The sequence below is a fragment of the Gracilinanus agilis genome, chromosome 4 (genome assembly GCF_016433145.1).
Source record: "Gracilinanus agilis isolate LMUSP501 chromosome 4, AgileGrace, whole genome shotgun sequence".
NCBI classification, from domain to species: domain Eukaryota; kingdom Metazoa; phylum Chordata; class Mammalia; order Didelphimorphia; family Didelphidae; genus Gracilinanus; species Gracilinanus agilis.
Genome location: NC_058133.1, coordinates 134,555,900 through 134,574,638, shown reverse-complemented (window position 1 = coordinate 134,574,638; position 18,739 = coordinate 134,555,900). Strand labels below are relative to the sequence as shown.

General features: G+C 33.0%; 1 protein-coding gene across 1 annotated transcript in view; it reads left to right on the top strand.

The window, feature by feature from the left end:
- ENAH (ENAH actin regulator) overlaps nt 1-16,690 on the top strand; it is a 186,883-nt gene extending 170,193 nt beyond the window's left edge. Inside the window, exons 14-17 of the mRNA XM_044674971.1 lie at nt 5,505-5,571; nt 13,109-13,187; nt 14,421-14,478; nt 15,244-16,690. Coding sequence (XP_044530906.1) covers nt 5,505-5,571; nt 13,109-13,187; nt 14,421-14,478; nt 15,244-15,281 — 242 coding nt within the window. The 3' untranslated portion in view covers nt 15,282-16,690. The remainder of the gene's footprint in view (nt 1-5,504; nt 5,572-13,108; nt 13,188-14,420; nt 14,479-15,243) is intronic.
- Nucleotides 16,691-18,739: the final 2,049 nt, after the last annotated feature.

Here is an 18,739-nt window from a genome sequence, read left to right as displayed (position 1 = left end):
CTAACATGGGAAAGTAGGGAAGTGTGAGAATATTTTGTTTTATTCATACTGTGTCCTTCAAATTTCTGAGACAGAGAAAAAAACAGCTTCTCCTGTCTTGTTTTTTACTAAGGGCAGGAGCTATTAACTCATTAAATGCTGGTTTATTATAGAGTAATTAGAAGATTTCTATGAAGAGATTTCTATTAGACTTGGGGCTATCCTAAAAATATAGATTATAATAATTTCAATAATAAAAAGTATTGGTCAGAAGAGAGTCACACACAGGGGTCTGATTGAGTTTTCCATCCATCCTGTGGCTCAATTTTCAGGCCACAGAAATCAAAACAGGGCCTTGCAATCTGCATTGATTTTGATGTAGACCTGATAAAAACCCTATTTCTCTGAGGGTCTCTTGGCATAAGACAGGTACTGGACAGAAACATTATGAATTTTTATAATGAGGACCTAATTAGATAACAAAATATATAAGTATAATGACATATTTTAGAAGAGTTAATAAATTGAAAATTCCCTGATAGAAAGAAATGATATCTTTGGGAGTACTTGTTTTTAAAGGAAATGTCAGATTTATTTACCTCCTCTTGATGTTATATAGAGATAGCAGACAGAACAAAGGGGAACTGGGGATGGGGAATTGACAATTCATAATATTAATTTGAATCAGTAGTTGGGTTTGATATGGTATATTTTTATTTGAAATTGATTTGTCTTAATATTTTTTAGAAATTCATAATTGGGCTTTTTTTTTTTTTTTTTTTTTTTTTTTTTTAGTGGAAGCTACTGTTGAGAAACTAGTTATTCTCTGCTTCTTTTCTCTTAAGAATAAGCATGTATCAGAATGGTACATAGCACCAGACTAGGCTGAGCTGCTCATATTCTCTTCTACTGTCTATCCAATTCTCTTAGTGTCTTGAGAGCTTGAGATAATTTTTGTTTTACAGAGACTTTCTTAGTAATTGAATAATAGACTAGAAAAAAAGGAAGTCCATTATTGAACCAATACTAGAAGATGATGCATATAAAAGATCCTTTTCTAATTTTAGAGGCTTTTGCCATCTGCTATTATTGCTACTCTAGATGGAAGTGAAGATCTCAAAACGTGACATAAATGTGGAAAGCATAGTTACTTTTTTCATTATTAACGTAACCCCCTTTGATGTTGATCTTATTGGTGCTTTAGGTTCTTGTACTGTCTACTTCTCTAATCTCAGATAAATACAACCAGTAGATCCCTCAGATGCTACCGTTTTAAGTTGATTAAGGCAGCCTGACTTGAAACCTCCAAGAAAAGCTCCAAGAATACTTACTACTAGTGAAAACCAGAATTATTCAAACTCTGTGACTCCTTTCCTATGTCCTATGTAAACCAATTCTAATCCTTCCCTTTCTGTTCCCCCCCAACTTTTGATCTTTTACTACAGAATGAAGAAGAAAAAGGGATAAAAGCTTGTTGGTTTGTTTTATATAAAGCTAAGCTTTTTTAGTTTTGTTAGAGAAAAATAAAATCCTCCTGCCTTTCTGGGTTCATTGCTGCCCCACTTTCATAATGCATAAGAATGAGTTGTTTTATTTTATATTCAGTCACCAAAATTATAAATGTCTTATTTTTAGGATTCAACCTAAAATTTGGCCCAACAGACTCACTTTTAGTTTTGTGTCTCTAGGATCTAGCACTTGTCATATACTTAGGGTTTTTGTTTAAATATGAAGTTTTTTACATATATGATCTCAGTTGATCTCCACAACAATCCTCTAGAGGTAGTTTCTTTTTATTATCCATATCTTATAGATCAGTGATTCCCAAAGTGGGTGCCACCGTCCCCTGGTGGGTGCTGCAGCGATCCAGGGGAGTGGTGATGGCCACAGGTACATTTGAGATTTGGAAAGTTTTAACTTTTTGTATTACATTCTATTCTGAGTTCAATAAATAGTTTCATAATTTCAAAGTTCAATGTTTCTAATTTACACCTTTCTTTACTATATTTTATGAAAAAGGTAGAAACATTAATACATATATCTTTCCTATTAATTGCTATTAAAATTAAAAATATATTAATTTCCAGGGGGCGCTAAGCAATATTTTTTCTGGAAAGGGGGCGGTAGGCCAAAAAAGTTTGGGAACCACTGTTATAGATGAAGAGGTCAAGTGATTTCTAGCTAATACATATCTGAGACAGAATTCAAACATAGGTTTTCTGACTTTGCAATTCCTTAACTTGCTGCTCCCTCCTCTTTACATATTATTCTTTTTCTCTATTCTTTAATTTCCTTTTCCCTTTTCTTCTCATTTCCCCCAATCATCACTACCCTTTCCCCACCTTTCTCTCCTTTTTTCTTCTCTTCCTCTTTCGCTCTTCCCTACTTATTCTTTTCCTTCTTTCTCCTCTTTCTTTTCCCACCTGTCCTCTCCTTTCTCTCATCCTATTCTTCCCTTCACATTCATTTCTTCTTTCCTTTTTTATTACCTTTTCTTTTACTTTTGAACCTTCCTTTTCTCTTTTACCTGTTCCCTCTCTATTCCTCTTCACCTGTTTCAATGACTGCTCCTTTTGATAGAGCTCAATGTTTGTCCCTAGATTCTGTGGATAGAGGTCTGCATACAAACACTGAAAACATTGCAGAGACCAACCTTTTGTCAAGGGGCATGGAGAAGATAAGCATTTAACCAATTAATATTTGAGACCAAATGGCAGAAAAGGGAAAAATTTCATTATCCTCAGCATTCTTCTACTGCTGATACTTGGATAAAATTTCGTAGCTTATCAGTACACTACTCATGTTTTCCTTTTGAGTTTGTGCCTATAGGCTGTTTGGACCTCATCAGTAAAAAAAATTTGAGAAAGCCAGCAGAAATTGAATCAGATTTCCGTTTCCTTTTCATCTGCCAAATTATCAGCAAAGTAGCTAATGAACAATTGACTGCAGAGGTAAACATTTGCCTAAATATCTAGGTTTGGATTGAAGATTGTCCTTTAACATTTCTGATCTAGCACTCTGTCTGTTCTTCCTACCTATTCAGATTCTACCTTTATTTCAAGACCCCACTGAAGTTCTTTTTCCTATGAAGCTTTCTCCAAATACCTTAACCCAATGGTCTTGAATTCATAATTATTTAAGTTTGAGCACTCAACTGTTTCTACTATTGGCTAAATCTTTGTGGTTTTTTTTTTAACCAAAAAACTATTCTTCCTTACAAAGACATGTTAATAGAGATGTCTTGCTTTTAGATTTCTGTTGTTGGCCAAAGTATACTATGCCTTTACTATCCTACTTATCTTACTTTACCAAAAAGAAGAAATTTTCTTGTCATGAGGGGAGCTTTGGGATTAGAGTCAAAGGATCTGCGTTCTGTCTTCTGTTACTTGATCTCTTTGTGACTTTGGTCAAATCCATCACCTCCATAAAGTAAAGAATAATATAAGTGTTATTCTTTTAAGCATAAGATACAGAATTGAAGCCATAAATTACTCTTAAAAACTGAGAATTGTATATGAAAGTATTTTAAAAGAATCTTATATTCCTTCTTTATGTATATCATGCTCTGAAATGAAATCAGGCATTATATTTAAATGAAGTAAATGTTGACTTTTAATGATCATTAACTTCCCTTTCTAAATTGCTCACAAAGTATCCCTTTAACACTGTGTTCTAGAATTTTGCCAGGAATACAGATCAAATAAGCTGGTTTATACTTTTAAAACTCCACCTTTTCCTTTTTTTTTTGAAAATCGGGACATTTCTTCTTCTCTAGCTCTATGTCACCTGTCCCATTCCTCACAATCATTTGAAAATTGTCAACACTTAACTCTCTTGATCACGCCTACCGGTTCTTTCAGTATCTTGAATGTCTGGCTCTAATGACTTCAGCTTATTGAGGACAACAGGATACTGTCTCCTCAGTTATCCTAAGTTTCCAGAATATTCCTTGTTCCCACTTGACATTTTTACACTTTCCTATCAATTCTCCGCAACTTCTCCTCATCTAAGAATGTCTAAAAAAACTAGACCATGGTCCTTATTTAACAACTCAAAGTCATTCTCCCTTATTTTCTCAATTAAGTCTCCTACTAAACTGCTTGCCTTTTTTTTCTCCCCTCTGACTCCTACTCTCATTTATGATTTTTCAACATACATATTCATTCTCCCTCAAATACCTTACCTCTTTGTTCCTCTTCTAGTGGATTTCCATTAGCTTCCCTTCTGCCTTACCTCAACTACACAGAGAAATAATCATAACTTTGATCTTGCTATTGCTCACGAATGTTCTTTGTTCATTATCATTCTATCTTTCCCTATACCTGACCAGCACCTCACCCTCTCAGACTATTCTCTCTTTGCAGTTTTTATCCCCTTGGTGAACAAGTTCAGCTGTGCACCACTCCCTGCTCTCAAATCCCCCCATCCCCATCAAGTTTTCAATCACACTTTATAAAACCCACTCTATGTTACTTTCTACATCTACTTCCTTTACCTCTCTATTCTACTACTGAATGGAGATGGAGGAAGTCATAAACTTGTCCTGATTACATCCACTATAAATTTTATTCTTTAATCTCAACATGACCATCATTACAGCAAGACAGACCTTCACTTCCCCCAATTTGTTCTTTCACCCAGTTTCCACAGTGGCTGTTCCAAAGCTTTTCATCTTTCAACTCTGGTTTGTCAGTGGTCTCTTAAAAATGAAAAGCTATTTGTAATTCTTTGTCTTCAGGAATACTTGTTTGTTCATCTTTAGGGATTACATCAAACTAATATACTTTCAGGAGATGATGTTTTAATAACCATATTTCCGTTTTCCTGGTTTACTTTTATTTCTTTTTATATTTATAGAATTTATTTTTTTGCATATAAAAACATATTCTGAGGAGTCTGACCCCTAAATTAGAACTCTTCTAAATCTGTTAAATTCTCTATACATTATTAATTTTAGTCTAAATGTTGAATTTAATTTTTTACCATTACTGTGTGGCCATGTACATTTTGGGTTAGTTAATTCTTTAATTAATAACATAACATATTTGAGGTGTTTCACTTTTTCAATTTAGTTAATTTGATATCTATGACATTAAGAGCAAAAGATACCGATATTTTCCCTCTTTAGAGGGACAAAAACCCCTTTTATTGTGTTTTATTTAACTATTGTTCTGATAAAAGTAATTAGAAGTATTTGTCAGAGGATAAAATGAATATGATTCAAGAAAATTCTAGCTACCATAAGAAAACTTGTAAGATAGCCTTATAATATAGTAATAAAATAGTAAAATAACTTAGGAATATTTTATTTCAAGTTTATCTTGCATCCACTGTCATATATAATTTATTCAGAGTTCTGGTCTTAAATGGGAACAGCAAAATAATCAATAGTATCATAGGATTTGGACCTGGAGGGACTTTAAAGATCTTAATTTTGTAGAAATCAAAAACATGACTTTTAATTTTTCCATAAATATGAAATGTGATTTGTATTTTAAATTTTGGTTGTCTTTTTTTTTTTAAAGAACCAACCAGAAAACCTTGGGAAAGAACTAATACAATGAATGGCAGCAAGTCACCTGTTATCTCGAGGTACCATTGTCTGTATATAAGTAACAGTTTAAAAATGGCATGTAATGTTGCTTGTGAAATTTTAATAGTAATTTTGTAAAAACTTGTTTTAAACAATGAAGTTCTTTTAGATTAAATTTTAGTTGTATGGATAATGAGAGGAAAGCAATCAAGTGTTACTTAGCAGCAGAAACTAGTGTGTTATTTAATCATGTGTAGCATGTAAATGCTTATTTTCACTTTCCCTCCTTCCCCTATACCTGCCAAAAATGTATATTCTTTTTCTGTGATGTTTTGGCTAATAGCATATTGCAGCTTTCATCCACAAAAGAATGAAATTCCTTGGCTGTAATAGAGTTCTAGTTCTATTATCTCTCTTGGAAAACAATTCTTCCAAAGATATTTTTCTTTAACAAAATAACTTTGTTTTGACCCTTCTGTGCTTTGTAGGTAAAATTCTTACTGTTCTTGCCTAATTTTACTCCAAGGTAAACAACTTGTCTTCTGAATTTAGAAATCCAGCAGATAGGAAAGTATAAGACAGATTTCTTGAAATCTACATGAATCTGGTACATGCCAAGCCTGGATCCAAATTTGTATTTTGACTTTTTTTAGTGTTTTTTTTTTTCCCAAGAGGCATATTGATATTATTGTCTGACACAATTATTGAAGTTCCCAGAAACTTGTCTTTTTTTTTGTTTTGTTTTTTTTTGTTATTGTCATTAGTAAAGTGCTTCCCCCCCCCAATTTTTTTGTTTAAGTCTGCATCATAATTAACCAGAATATTTATTGTATTTGTATGACTATCAGGTGGTATCCTTATTTTGTTAAGACTATCAAGATTTGGCTCCATATTACATAGTAGACTTTGTTGTTATATAGGCTTTTAGCACATTTATGTTTTCTTTGATAATATAAAGTACCTTCATTTAATTGTAGTAACTAAAGGATCAGGTGTTACAGTGTTCCTACCTAGTGCTAAAAATTGTGTCATTTGTTTTCCAGGTGTTTTATAAAGTGGCCATCTGGATAATTTATATGCTTTTTATAATAATGTATGAGTGGGGCTATTGTTTTCAAGAAATTGAAGTGATTTTTAAAAATACTATGCCAAAAGGCTATTACTTGTCAAACCATGTTCTGATTAATAGTTTGGAAAGTATAGTCACCATACTTTGGAAATCTGAGTTGCCAAATTGCATGCCAGAGAATGGGCTGTCGTAAGTCAATAGAAGACTAACTTCTTAAGATTTATCTCTTTTATGTTTCATTTGAGTGTGGGTCTGGACATTTTTATGCAGCCCATCTTCCTGATTTTCATAGGTAGCACAGGACCTTGTATGTACACCTAAGTTTCCTACCCAGAAAACTTAATAATTTCTACATAATTCTTTGTGAAGTGGTAGGATCAATGAATACACTTAAAGTATATTATTAGGATAGTTATTTTGCTTGAAATTACGAATAATTTGATTCTTGTAAAATTTAGGAAGGCTTAAAGATGATCTTTTGATCTTAATGAGCGGTGAAATTAATTTCATTAAGCAAAAGAAAGATGTATTTTTGTACATTTCTGAGATTATTTTGATTATATGCAACTGCCTGTGCACTTACATGTAAGTAGTGGTAAAAATGCTAATTACTTACTGGCCACTAATACAGAGACAGCTTATCTTTTCTCACAGAGTCTCTTTGAGCTAGGTAGTGCTATTAGTATCATCCTCATTTTCCAGATTAGGAAACAGGCTAAGATGGGTCACCTGATACTAGAGAATCACAGGATTATTGATGTTTTGTTTTTTAAATTGTACTACTGAATTTAAAGGTATCCTTATAAGTGCTAGATTTAATTAAAAGGTATTTTGGGCTACTAATGGATTTAGGACTTTCATATATATATATATTTAATTTTCCTTTAGAGAATCAAGATTTTCTTTTTCCTGGCATAATGGAAGAAATTACTATATCTGGGAGTTAAGAGAAACCTAAGTTCAGATTATGTCTCTATAGATCAGTCACTTCTAGGCCATCATGCTAACCTGTGTGTGTACATGCATGTATAGGCATTTCCCCCATAACATGGAACATAACATATAATGCAGAGTAGCATTGTGAGGAGGACCAAGTTCTAAAGTCATTGTGTAAAGCTAGCCAAAATTACCTTTGAATCACCCCTAAAGTACAGAACAATATCTTTAAAGCTACAGCTAGAAGGGGGTTGAGTTCTCTTTTTAAATTTAATTTTAACCCTTACCTTTCACCTTAGTATCTATTCTAAGACAGAAGAGTGGCAAGGGCTAGGCAGCTGGGGTTAAGTGACTTGCCGAGGTTCACATAGGTAGGACTTAGCCTCCATCAGAGAGTAGAGGGATCTGAGGGCATTGCTGTAAAAATACTTGAATGTAAATTTTAATTTTTGAGTCATCATTCTTACTAAAAAGATGATCAAGCATTAGGCCACAACTGGGAGTTCTACTCATTTGAGAAAACAAAAACAGGCAAAGACTTAACTGTGAGGAATCGCTTCATATATAAATTTGATTATATTTGAGGGTGCTGACACCACCACATCATTATTTTTTCTTTGGGAACACAGCAAGGGCCTTCTAGCTGACCAGAGTCATTGCGATGGCCAGCTCTGAAAAGACCTTCCATAGTAGTGATGAAGAGGAATCTGGAGTCTTACTCTATCCAGCAGTGTACACGAGGAGCAAAACTGGGGAACTGAGGTTGACTGAGGGAATGTAGCTAGCATGCCTTTTCCATTTGCTCTGGAGCATATACTCACTGAGTAGATTGGCTTCCTGGACCACTGTTACACCCACCGCTTTGGCCAGCCTCTTCCTCTCTCTCTCTCCTCCTGTCCCATCCTTTGCCCTCGTTCCTCTACTCTCTTCACATAAATAAATAAATCCTCTTCCATTATTCTTAATCTGTGGGGATCGAGTGACATCATGTAGGTAAAGTACTGTGTGAACCTGAAAGAACCATGAGTGTCAAACATTTATATAATTGTATCTCAAGTTTTTGAAGTAAAAGGAAATAGTGACATACTTGTATGTGTGTGTGAGAGAGACAGAGAGAGAGGTGATTTTACATGGTACATAAGGCATCAACTTTGTCACATATATTAAGCCAGACTGTCAACAACAGTAAAAAATTACAGGGAAGACTTCTTTAGAATTAAACTACTTTTACTTGGTTGACTTGAATTAAAGACCCTTAAAAAACTTAGACAATTTTTAATGCATAGGCTCACTTGATTTTTATCCTGTGTTTTATTAGTGGTAAGTTCAAAAGGGGATGAAAGTGGGACCTGTACCTTTTTTTTAAAGATCATTTTGCCCCCATTGAATTTGTATTTAAAAGATTCTTGATGGATATTTTAAAGTAGAGGTTTGTACTTAATTATTTGGAAAGGTATGTCCATAAAAAGTTTTCATTTTGGTTTCTCTGTGGTGTTGGCTACTTTCTAACAGCAACATGCCATAAAGATAGTGTCTGCATCAGAATTTTTTTTCTTATTAAAATTGACAAGTAAGTAGACTTCTATATATAAGCTTTTTAAAATTCTTAATTTTTGTCGAAAGGCTGTATTAAAGTTATTGCCTTCCTTTAGTCCTCATTTGATACAACTTGTAAAAACCAAGACCTATAAAACAATACCATAGAAAAAACTTTCAAAACATACTATACTGTATATCCTTTTAAATGGTTTTTCCCCTTCATAGACGGGATTCTCCAAGGAAAAATCAGATTGTTTTTGACAACAGGTCCTATGATTCATTACACAGGTATCATCCTGCTGTGACTTTGTGATTTGAGACATATTTAATAACATGTATTCAGGAGAGGGCTGAGCTTTTTTTACATGGATTGGTAATCACCACAAAAAAATGTTTTTAAAATAAGTTTACTATTTTTTATTTTTTAAAAACACATTTTAAAGTTTAAAGTTTGAGCTTAATTAAAAACTTTTAGTGGTACTTCCTCTGTAGTCACTTAGCTGATCAATAAGGTAATGTCTACTGTGCTGTAATAGTAATTTCAACATAGTTGTACCAGTGGTCCTCTGTTCATACCTCAACTTGCTTGTAATTCTGGGAGAAATATTTAGAAGGGCATATTTTGGCCCACTATCTTTCCATTTGTAGCTAATACCCTCATCTAGAAATAGTTTACTTAGAACTTAGAAGAACCAAAACCTTAGGTCAGATGACTAGTGCTCCTAATAACCCATCTTTCAGGCAATGATGAGCTGTTCCTCACAACTGCCTGCCATAAAGTATTGTCACTAGCAATACACATCTGAAGCTGTTTTAAAAAAAAAAAATGGTCATGATTCATATGAAGAATTACACTTGAAATCTTAAGGCTATCAAGATTAAATTAACTTTGTTATATCAATAAGAAATATTTATAAAATAACTGTTTGAATGTGGGCCAATATTTGATATATTTACTTTTTGATGGGAATGCCAATTTCCGAATTGCTCAGTGGTAAAAAAAGTGACTTAATTTAGCAACTAACATTACACACAAAATTCTGAATTAGATTCTTTCATTTGACCATTTAAAAAATAATAGAGACTAGATCATGAGTTATATTTCTTATAATGATTCACAAAGATCATTGTGATTTGACTGATAGCTTAATCTCTCTTTTTAACTTGATTCTAGCAACAAATAGAACTCCTAGAGATAGTATAGAATGTAGTTTATGGGAGATTGCTTTGGAGTGATTCTATCCTTTCCATGAATTGGGAAAAATCCCTGAAGCCAATAATTATTTTTTTCCCCTTTGTTCTTTATGCTGATGAAGTTAAGAATCTAACAGCTGAGAACTGCTGAACTAGTCATATTATTAAACATATGTTTTGTTTGTTTAAAATATTTACCAAGGTTGTTGAGAACTGATATATGAAACCATATTGTGACATTAGGTAGCAGCAGTTAATGTGTTCTGTAACCAAACTTACACATTTTGGGATATCATTAACTAAGACCAATAGCAGTTTTTTTCTTATTAAATAAAATGCTTTAATTTATAATTGCTAAATTTAGTTTTGATTAAATCTAATTTGTTAGCTTCAAATGGAATTTTAAATATGCGTAATAAAGTGATATGAAATATTTAGTCATTGTTAAAGTAAATGTTTCACTACATTCTTAATTAGGGCCTTCCAACACCCCTCCCCCCCCAAATTGTGATACTCTGGCTGATAAATATTTTCTAAAAAAGTGGTGATTACTTCTTTCCTTCAGTATGAAAAGTTCCCCCCTTTAGCTAATTATCCTGGTGGTGCTGGTGGTGGATTGCATGATAGCATGAGTTCAAGTCTTTTAAAACTGCATGTTTCAACAATAGTTTTACTATATACCAATATGATTCATCTATTATTGTTCAGAAAATAAAGCTGTGGCCCATTTTATACTCCTTATTACACCAGGATGTTGTCTGTTTGGTGAAGTCAGTTTTGGAACTTAGGTGAGAAAAATAAGGACCTAAACCTAATAGACAGAGACATGCTACAAATGCAAATATAAGAATTTGTAAAAACGTGGGCGATGCCTAATTATTTTGTACTAATTGTACGTCAGGAGTAACACAGATGAATGCTCATATGCATATTACAGTGTTCTGTCTTCCAAGGACGGTCACTGAGTATTTTTGGGATATAGTAGACAGAACACTGGGTTTGGAATTGTAGGACCAGCATTCTCACCTCTGTGACCTTGGGAAGTCACAAACTTCCATTCTCCTTCCATTTCTTCAACTGTAAAATGAGGGGTTTGAACTAGATCTTGAGTTAGGAGCCTGTGTGTGTATGCCACAAACACTGAAAATAGAGGAATAGAGCCTCTTGTCAGAAAGAATTAAAATGTGTTTTCTCATCCAAAAATGAGAGATTTTTTTTCTTTGCTTGCATTTCATTCCATCCTGCATTGACAGGTATGTAAGAAAAGCAGATTTGGCCAATTTGATGTCCTAAAACCACACTAAAATAAGTTTTATCTAATTACATCAAGATAATTAAAGCTTAATAAAGTTACTTTGCTGAATAATCCTATGGTTCACATAATTTCTAACATCATTTTGATGCTGTGTTTAAATGTATGGCTTGTCTTTTTCCTTCAATTTGTTTTTTATATGGGGAACTCTTTAAGTTAATTACTATTTTAATTTTTAAAGTAGATGTAACCAGTTACAATTGAATTTTGTATTGAGGGTTTTATCTTCTTGCCAGATTTGGAAGGAAAAGCAAAGTAATTTGTTTTAGAGTAAAGTTTGGCTTAAGATATACTTACTCACCAGTGGTGTTATATACCCACATATTTGTCAATAGATTATGCATTTTAATAAAGCAGGGTGTTATAAGTAAGAAATGCATGCTGTATCTTTTAATAAAACCACAATATTTTAAAATGAATATAAAACACAGCTAGAAGAAAAGTTTTTAAAGTTTTTTCCATGTCCCAGAGTTAAAGTTCAATTCAAGCAATATCTATACCATGCACAAAGGTATTAATTTACCAATATTCTATGTTAAAAAAGTAATATTTTAATTTACATTTTGGCTTATTACACACAGTTTCATAAGCTTATTTATCTGGTGTTTCACTGTGGCATTGAGGTAACCCTAGGTTTTCAGGCTATGCCAGTGAATCACAAGTTCTGTAAGAGTCTGCCAAACTGGAGAGGCTTCAGGTATGTACTGTTGTCAGGTGACAGGCTGATATCCCAAGGATCAGACAAAAAAGTACAAAAAACTGAATGGACACTCTAGGTAAATGTTTCAGTTACATTGGAACGCGTTGGGGATCAGCATCAGTGTAGGAAACACCCATATCGTTGAAATCATAGATCTTGTGAAATATTAAATTAGTTTATCAGATGAATTAAAAAAAATTGCGTGGAAGATGTTGTATAATTAATTTCCCACAAATATACTTGAACCTGAGAGTCTATCTTTGCTTCTCAAAATTAAGTCTACTGTTGTGAGTAGTTTTTTTAGTTAATTAATAAGCATTTATTTTGAAAATTACCTTTTAATTATTCCTTTTGTGGGACATAGATTTTGTGAATTACTCTTGTTGGAAGAAAAATATAAGGCTTGAAGCCTGGATGTCCTTGTCCATTCTATCACTTTGCCATATACCTGGTAGAGAAGAAAACAAGAATTTGTGTGATGAACCTGCCAGATGGGCCACTGCTGATTTAAATGTGGCCCTGTTAGGGATGTTTGTCTTGTTGGCATGCTCTACATTTTGTTCCTTATTGTATTCTGAAGGGACTACTTTCTCTTCTTTCCTTCCCTGTTTGTTATTTTCTAGTACTTTAGCAAATATGTGGTATTCCTGACTAGAAAAGAAATGGAAAAGCTTAAAAACACCTCCCCAACAATTTTCTTATTTTGGGTAGCTAGCTTTTAACCAAGTGTATTTTTTTTTTCAAAATGTGATATAAATTTAGTGTTTGCTTTTAAATAATTCAGTTGCTACCCATTAAAGCCTAAGTGAAGTTCACTTTTTTTCCTTCCAAATTTCCTTTATATAGACCAAAATCTACACCGTCTGCGCAACCCAGTGCCAATGGAGTGCAGTCAGAAGGGCTAGACTATGACAGGTTGAAGCAGGTATACTGTATTTATTGGCAGTTATACATAATTTGCATCTGTTTCTACTTCTGATGTCACTTGTACTTTATACTAGAGTATCTTCCAGAATAATGTATAGGTGAAAATAAAGTTTAAAATCATGTTTAATTTTTTTTAAACCCTTAACTTCTGTGTATTGGCTCCTAGGTGGAAAAGTGGTAAGGGTGGGCAATGAGGGTCAAGTGACTTGCCCAGGGTCACACAGCTGGCAAGTGTCTGAGGCTGGATTTGAACCTAGGACCTCCCGTCTCTAGGCCTGACTCTCAATCCACTGAGCTACCCAGCTGCCCTAAAATCATGTTTAATTAAACAGTAAAATAACTTTAATAGCACTCTCTTTTTTGTAGATTCATTTTTATACAATGGACAGGAAAAAATTGCTAATATTTTTGACTTGTTTTAATTATACTCTTCAGATCTTAAAATAGGGAAAATGGATATTTTGAGCAAGTGAAGTATTATTTCTTTTTTAATTATTAAAAGATTTTATATTTGGAGCAACCTACAGTAAATTTTCATTCAATGACACTTCAGGGAAAAACCTCCAACATCTATATTAAGTTAATGGGGGGGGGGGGAACAAAACAGGTTTTAATAGTTTCTGTATTATAAATTCAAGACTCACATCTTAGATTTTCTTGATTTCAAAATACAAGATTTCCATAAGGTCTTAAAACAATAGAACTTTTGGAACTCCTGATATTATAATATCTTAGTTATTGGCAATGATGGAATGAGGTCAGTAGTTCAAATATTTCTACTTGGCTTTGAAAAAGGCTTTTATCATTTGAATGTGGGTATCTTCTGTAGTATACACAAAATTATAATATCCCTGGGCTATACCTTCTTATAAAAGGAAGGTTGAACTAGATGTTCACATAGGCCTCTCTTAACTCTCACACTCATGCTATAAATATTTCCAAATTAGTAATATTCTTAAGATCCACACTTGAGCTACCCCAACTTGCTTCTATTCTCAGCCATTTTCTCCTTCCCATCAATTTTTTAATTAATGCATTGAACTAATGAAATGCTGGACTCTTTCCAGAAATTTGCTGGTTTATAGGGGCAAAGAAATAGTTATTTTAGTTTAAAAGATAGTCTTTTTTACTTCATGCTAAGTTCCAATCAGGAAAGATCCTGTTTTGTTAATTATTAATTGAAGTACTTGTGACTATGATTTATTTCTATTTTTTCTTCTGCTTATTCTAGGATATTTTAGATGAAATGAGAAAAGAATTGACAAAACTAAAAGAAGAGCTCATTGATGGTGAGTTTCGAAATATATTTTCTACTTCAGAAATGAAAAGAAAACAGATTGTTAAAAATAAATGAAAAAAATGTATATCCATTAAGTACTTTTTTAAACCCCTTTTTTTGTCTTAGAATCAATACTACTGTGTATTTGTTCCAAGACAGAAGAGAGCAGTAAGGGCTAGGCAGTGAGGATTGAGTGACTTGCCCAGTTTCTGAGATCACATTTGAACCCAGGACTTCTGATTCTCAATCTACTGAGTTACCTAACTGCCCCCTTACAATTGCTCTTGAATTACACTTGGACTCTCATTCATCTTTAGACTTGGGGCAAAACTTGGAGGTAAAGGCTTAGGTCCCAAGAGAGGAATTTTTTCTTTTGAAATTGTGTGGAGATTTATATAATTAGTGACATAAAAACTGATAGGATCTCATCCATGATTGAGTTAGGAGAAAATTAAATGAATGTAGATTCTCAAAGGTGATATCATTCTTCAGTCTTATTCCCTTTAAATTAAAACTTCACATGTATTCTGCATTGTTCACACAAAGATTAAATATGGATAGAGCATTTTTAGTTTGAATTGCAATAATGTATATTTTCTATCCAAAAACTTAGTTTTAAGAAAAATCACACTGTTTTTATTATCTGTTCTTTTAATAAGATATTTTGAGATCATAAATAAGATAATTTCAGATCATTGTCTATATTTGTGAAAATTGTCATTTGATTTGGGATAGTCACTAATGGTGTCTTTTTTCCCCCCCCTTTTCTAATCAGCAATCAGACAGGAACTCAGCAAATCAAATACTACATAAAAATTAAAAAAACAAAACAAAACAAAACAAAAAACTAAGGATATAAGACTTTGACCGGACAACATAAAGTAACTACATTTTGCGGGCTGTTAGAAGAAAATGGAAATAAACACTTGGAATGAGGGAAAAATCAACATATTATGAAAGCTGTCACACATCTATGATGACCTGCTATTTCCCTCCCAGTTTGCTGCTTTTTTCTGACCTTTACAACAGGATGGAAAAGAGTCTTAAGAATTACTGTAATGATTATGCAGAAAATCCTATACCTGTCAGGCAAGATCACAGTGGATTGAAATATTCTCATGTCAAGATAAAGTTGCACATTTTTCAGAATTCATTGTTAAAACAAAGAGGAGAAATGTTCCAGAAGGCTTTTCAGAGAGGTTTTCAGTGTTAATGAAGGAATTAGCAAGTTATTTTGTTGTACTGCAAATGTTTCTCAGGTTTTGTCTTCCTATCACATTTGATATTTCATGAATTATTACATGTATAGGTTCAGATCACAAAACAGAACAAATGGAAATGTATGTGCTTATGAAAAATGGTTATTTGTAAGAAAGTGACCTAAACATGACTCGTCCAGTTTGGGGAGTTCTAGGATGATAGGAAACCTCTCTAGTTAGCCTTCATGCAATTTTGTAGATTAAAAACATAAAGTACAGTCCAAATTTTTAAAAATGTAGATGCCTTCCTAAATTGTTACAATGCTTTACCAAATCTACATGATACAATCAGTGGTCAAATGTTAAAAATAGTATGCTATAGATTTACTGTAGGTTTCCAGGCTTTTTTTAGATTTATGCATGTGGACATATAACAATCACCACAAAATTTGTTTTTTGTTTGTTTTTGTTTTTTATTACAGAAAGCAGTATACATCATCACAAGCTTTTAGTAGCCTTTCCAGGCCCAGCCCCAAGGGAAAGAAATTTTTATTGGTGGGAGGAAAGAGGGGGGGGGAATTATTTTTCATTTAAAATTAATTATTTTTCTTCAATATAGTTTTCTCAGACATTTTGTGCATGAATAATAATGAGGAATATTTTGTGACTTTAATCAGTAACCATGTTAATAGAACCAGGTACTTAATCTTTCTTTATAGTTACTTGTATCTTAGGTAACTTTATGGTTCTGGGTTTCACGTCATCTATCTATCCCTGTGGAACTCAAAAAGTTTGATCACTGAATTTGAGAATCATTTAAATCCATGTCCCTGCAGTAATACAAGTACAAATGTCCAGGACCTATTCCTGGCCCTCTCTTTGAGGCTACTTTTGAAATTTGCTTTGATAAATTAACAAGGAAAAGAAATACGAAACTATTAGGTTCACAAAAATAATGGGAAAAAGAGAAGGTAATGAAGCACTCTGCATCATTTTCTTTAGTGAATGAAGTAAGATTTTGATGGTGGAAAGAAGAAATAATTATTCTGCTTACCACTGTGTGTGTGTGTGTGTGTGTGTGTGTGTGTGTGTGTGTGTGTGTGTGTGTGTGTGTGAAATCCACCTTCTCTTTCTTGCCTTTTTTTATTTGAAGCTGGTAAGATTAAATGGGAGAAAAGTTCCTGTGAGTTGCTATCAATAAAGCTCTTAGGACTGTCTAGTAAGTCAGAAATGTTCACCTCAATGTCTTGATTTATACTAAGCAGTTTTAATGCCATTTTTACTTTGAAGTCTATAGGAATCGGAAATTATACCAGAATTTGGAAAAATCTTCACATTTTAATTTGTCTTTTAGATTCTTTGGGTCTCAGTTTATAGGACAGAAAGCTTTTGAATAGAATATTCTCCTGGTTACCAAAGCAAATCCACAGCACTTACCACTTCAAGGAAGGTTGATAAAGGAAGTCCGTCCCCCCCATCCCCTTTTAAAATGTTTCTTATTTCTGTAGAGACTCCATTTTAAAGACTAGACTGTGATGGAACTTATCATGATAGTATACAATTCTTCTTTCCAGTGACTGTTCATTGTTCTGCATGTGATAGTGAAGGCATTAAAGGTAAAAAGCAAGCTTTTAAAGTACTGTTCTCTAAAAAGTAATAGGAGGCATTTTCATCTTTGTTCACATGATTTTTTTTAAGCACACATTTTGTCATTAAGATTGTTTACACCCCCTACCAACCTGGTCAGAAATCATGTTTGATTTTTTAGAAAAGTTCAATAGCCTGGTGGAATAGAATATTGGGTACAAGTGGTCCAAAAGACTAAAATACTGAATCCTGAAAGAAACTGGTTTATGCACTAAACGTTTTGTGCCTTGGTCAAAAATTAACATGATTTCTGTATAAAAGGAAAAAAAGTAACCCACACCAATGTTTATTCATGCTACTTTTCATCTATATTTTCTGTTATCCCAGATTGCTGAATTTGTTCTTTAAAAGAAAATTGATTGAATTAAGGTTTACTGTAAACATTTGCTGTCATACTGACAGTTATGTCATTGCCAGAGATTTCAGTAAAGTGAGAAATAGAAGCTAAGGTTACTTTCCTTATTGTTAAAAACTATGTCCTTAAAATCAGAATATTACAGTTTTTGTGCTTTTGTAAATTGGATATCTTAAGCTGAGTACAGTTTAGGGGATCCTTTCTAATTCCAGGAAAGTACTGCTTTCCTCAACACTGTGATCTGATCTGTGACAAATCTGTACTATACACTCTGTAAATGGCTAACAAGTCAATCGCAAACAAACTGAATGTACAAATCTTAGTGCTGGTGCTGAAATCTTTTCAGAAGAGTCATCATGATTTAAAAGTTTGTTGTTTAAAAAATTTATTTTCCCGCATCAAGTGTCAATCAAAACTGAAGATGAAACACTAATGAATGTTGAATTTTCATGCTTTAGGTGTACCTCCTTTTTAGATTTTACTTTTCAGTTTGTTCTCTGCTATTTTTACCATACTGTGTCATTTAAATTTCCTACATGCTAACTTTTCATTTGTGCGATTAAAATAAAATTGCAATATATACATGTTGCAATCACTTGTTTGTGACCCTTAGATGACTTGGATTAATCCATTAGTTTTAAAACAAGTTCTAGAGAATGTGAAATACTTTCCAGGGTCCCAAGATTTCATTAATTGATGGTTTACATGTATTGCCCTTACTCTTTGAAGGAGAAGTTTTATAGTAAATATTAAGACTGTAAATGGAGTATTTAACATTCAGAAATGGAAACTAACATAACTGCTTTTGAATCAGATGTGTATATCTATGTTTGTCTGCCCTTTTCTTCCAGTGTACCTTGACACAGTGTTTTACTCATACATACAGCCTGCAGATTTTTGCATATATACTATTCATTTTAATTTATCCTCATTTTATGCTAGTTTTTTTTTACTTATTTATAACCTTCTAAAACAACTATAGCCACAAACAAATTTACATTTTTTAAATTCAGAAGGAAAAAATAATTATACAGAAAGAACTTTAAATAATATTTTAAATATAGTGAATC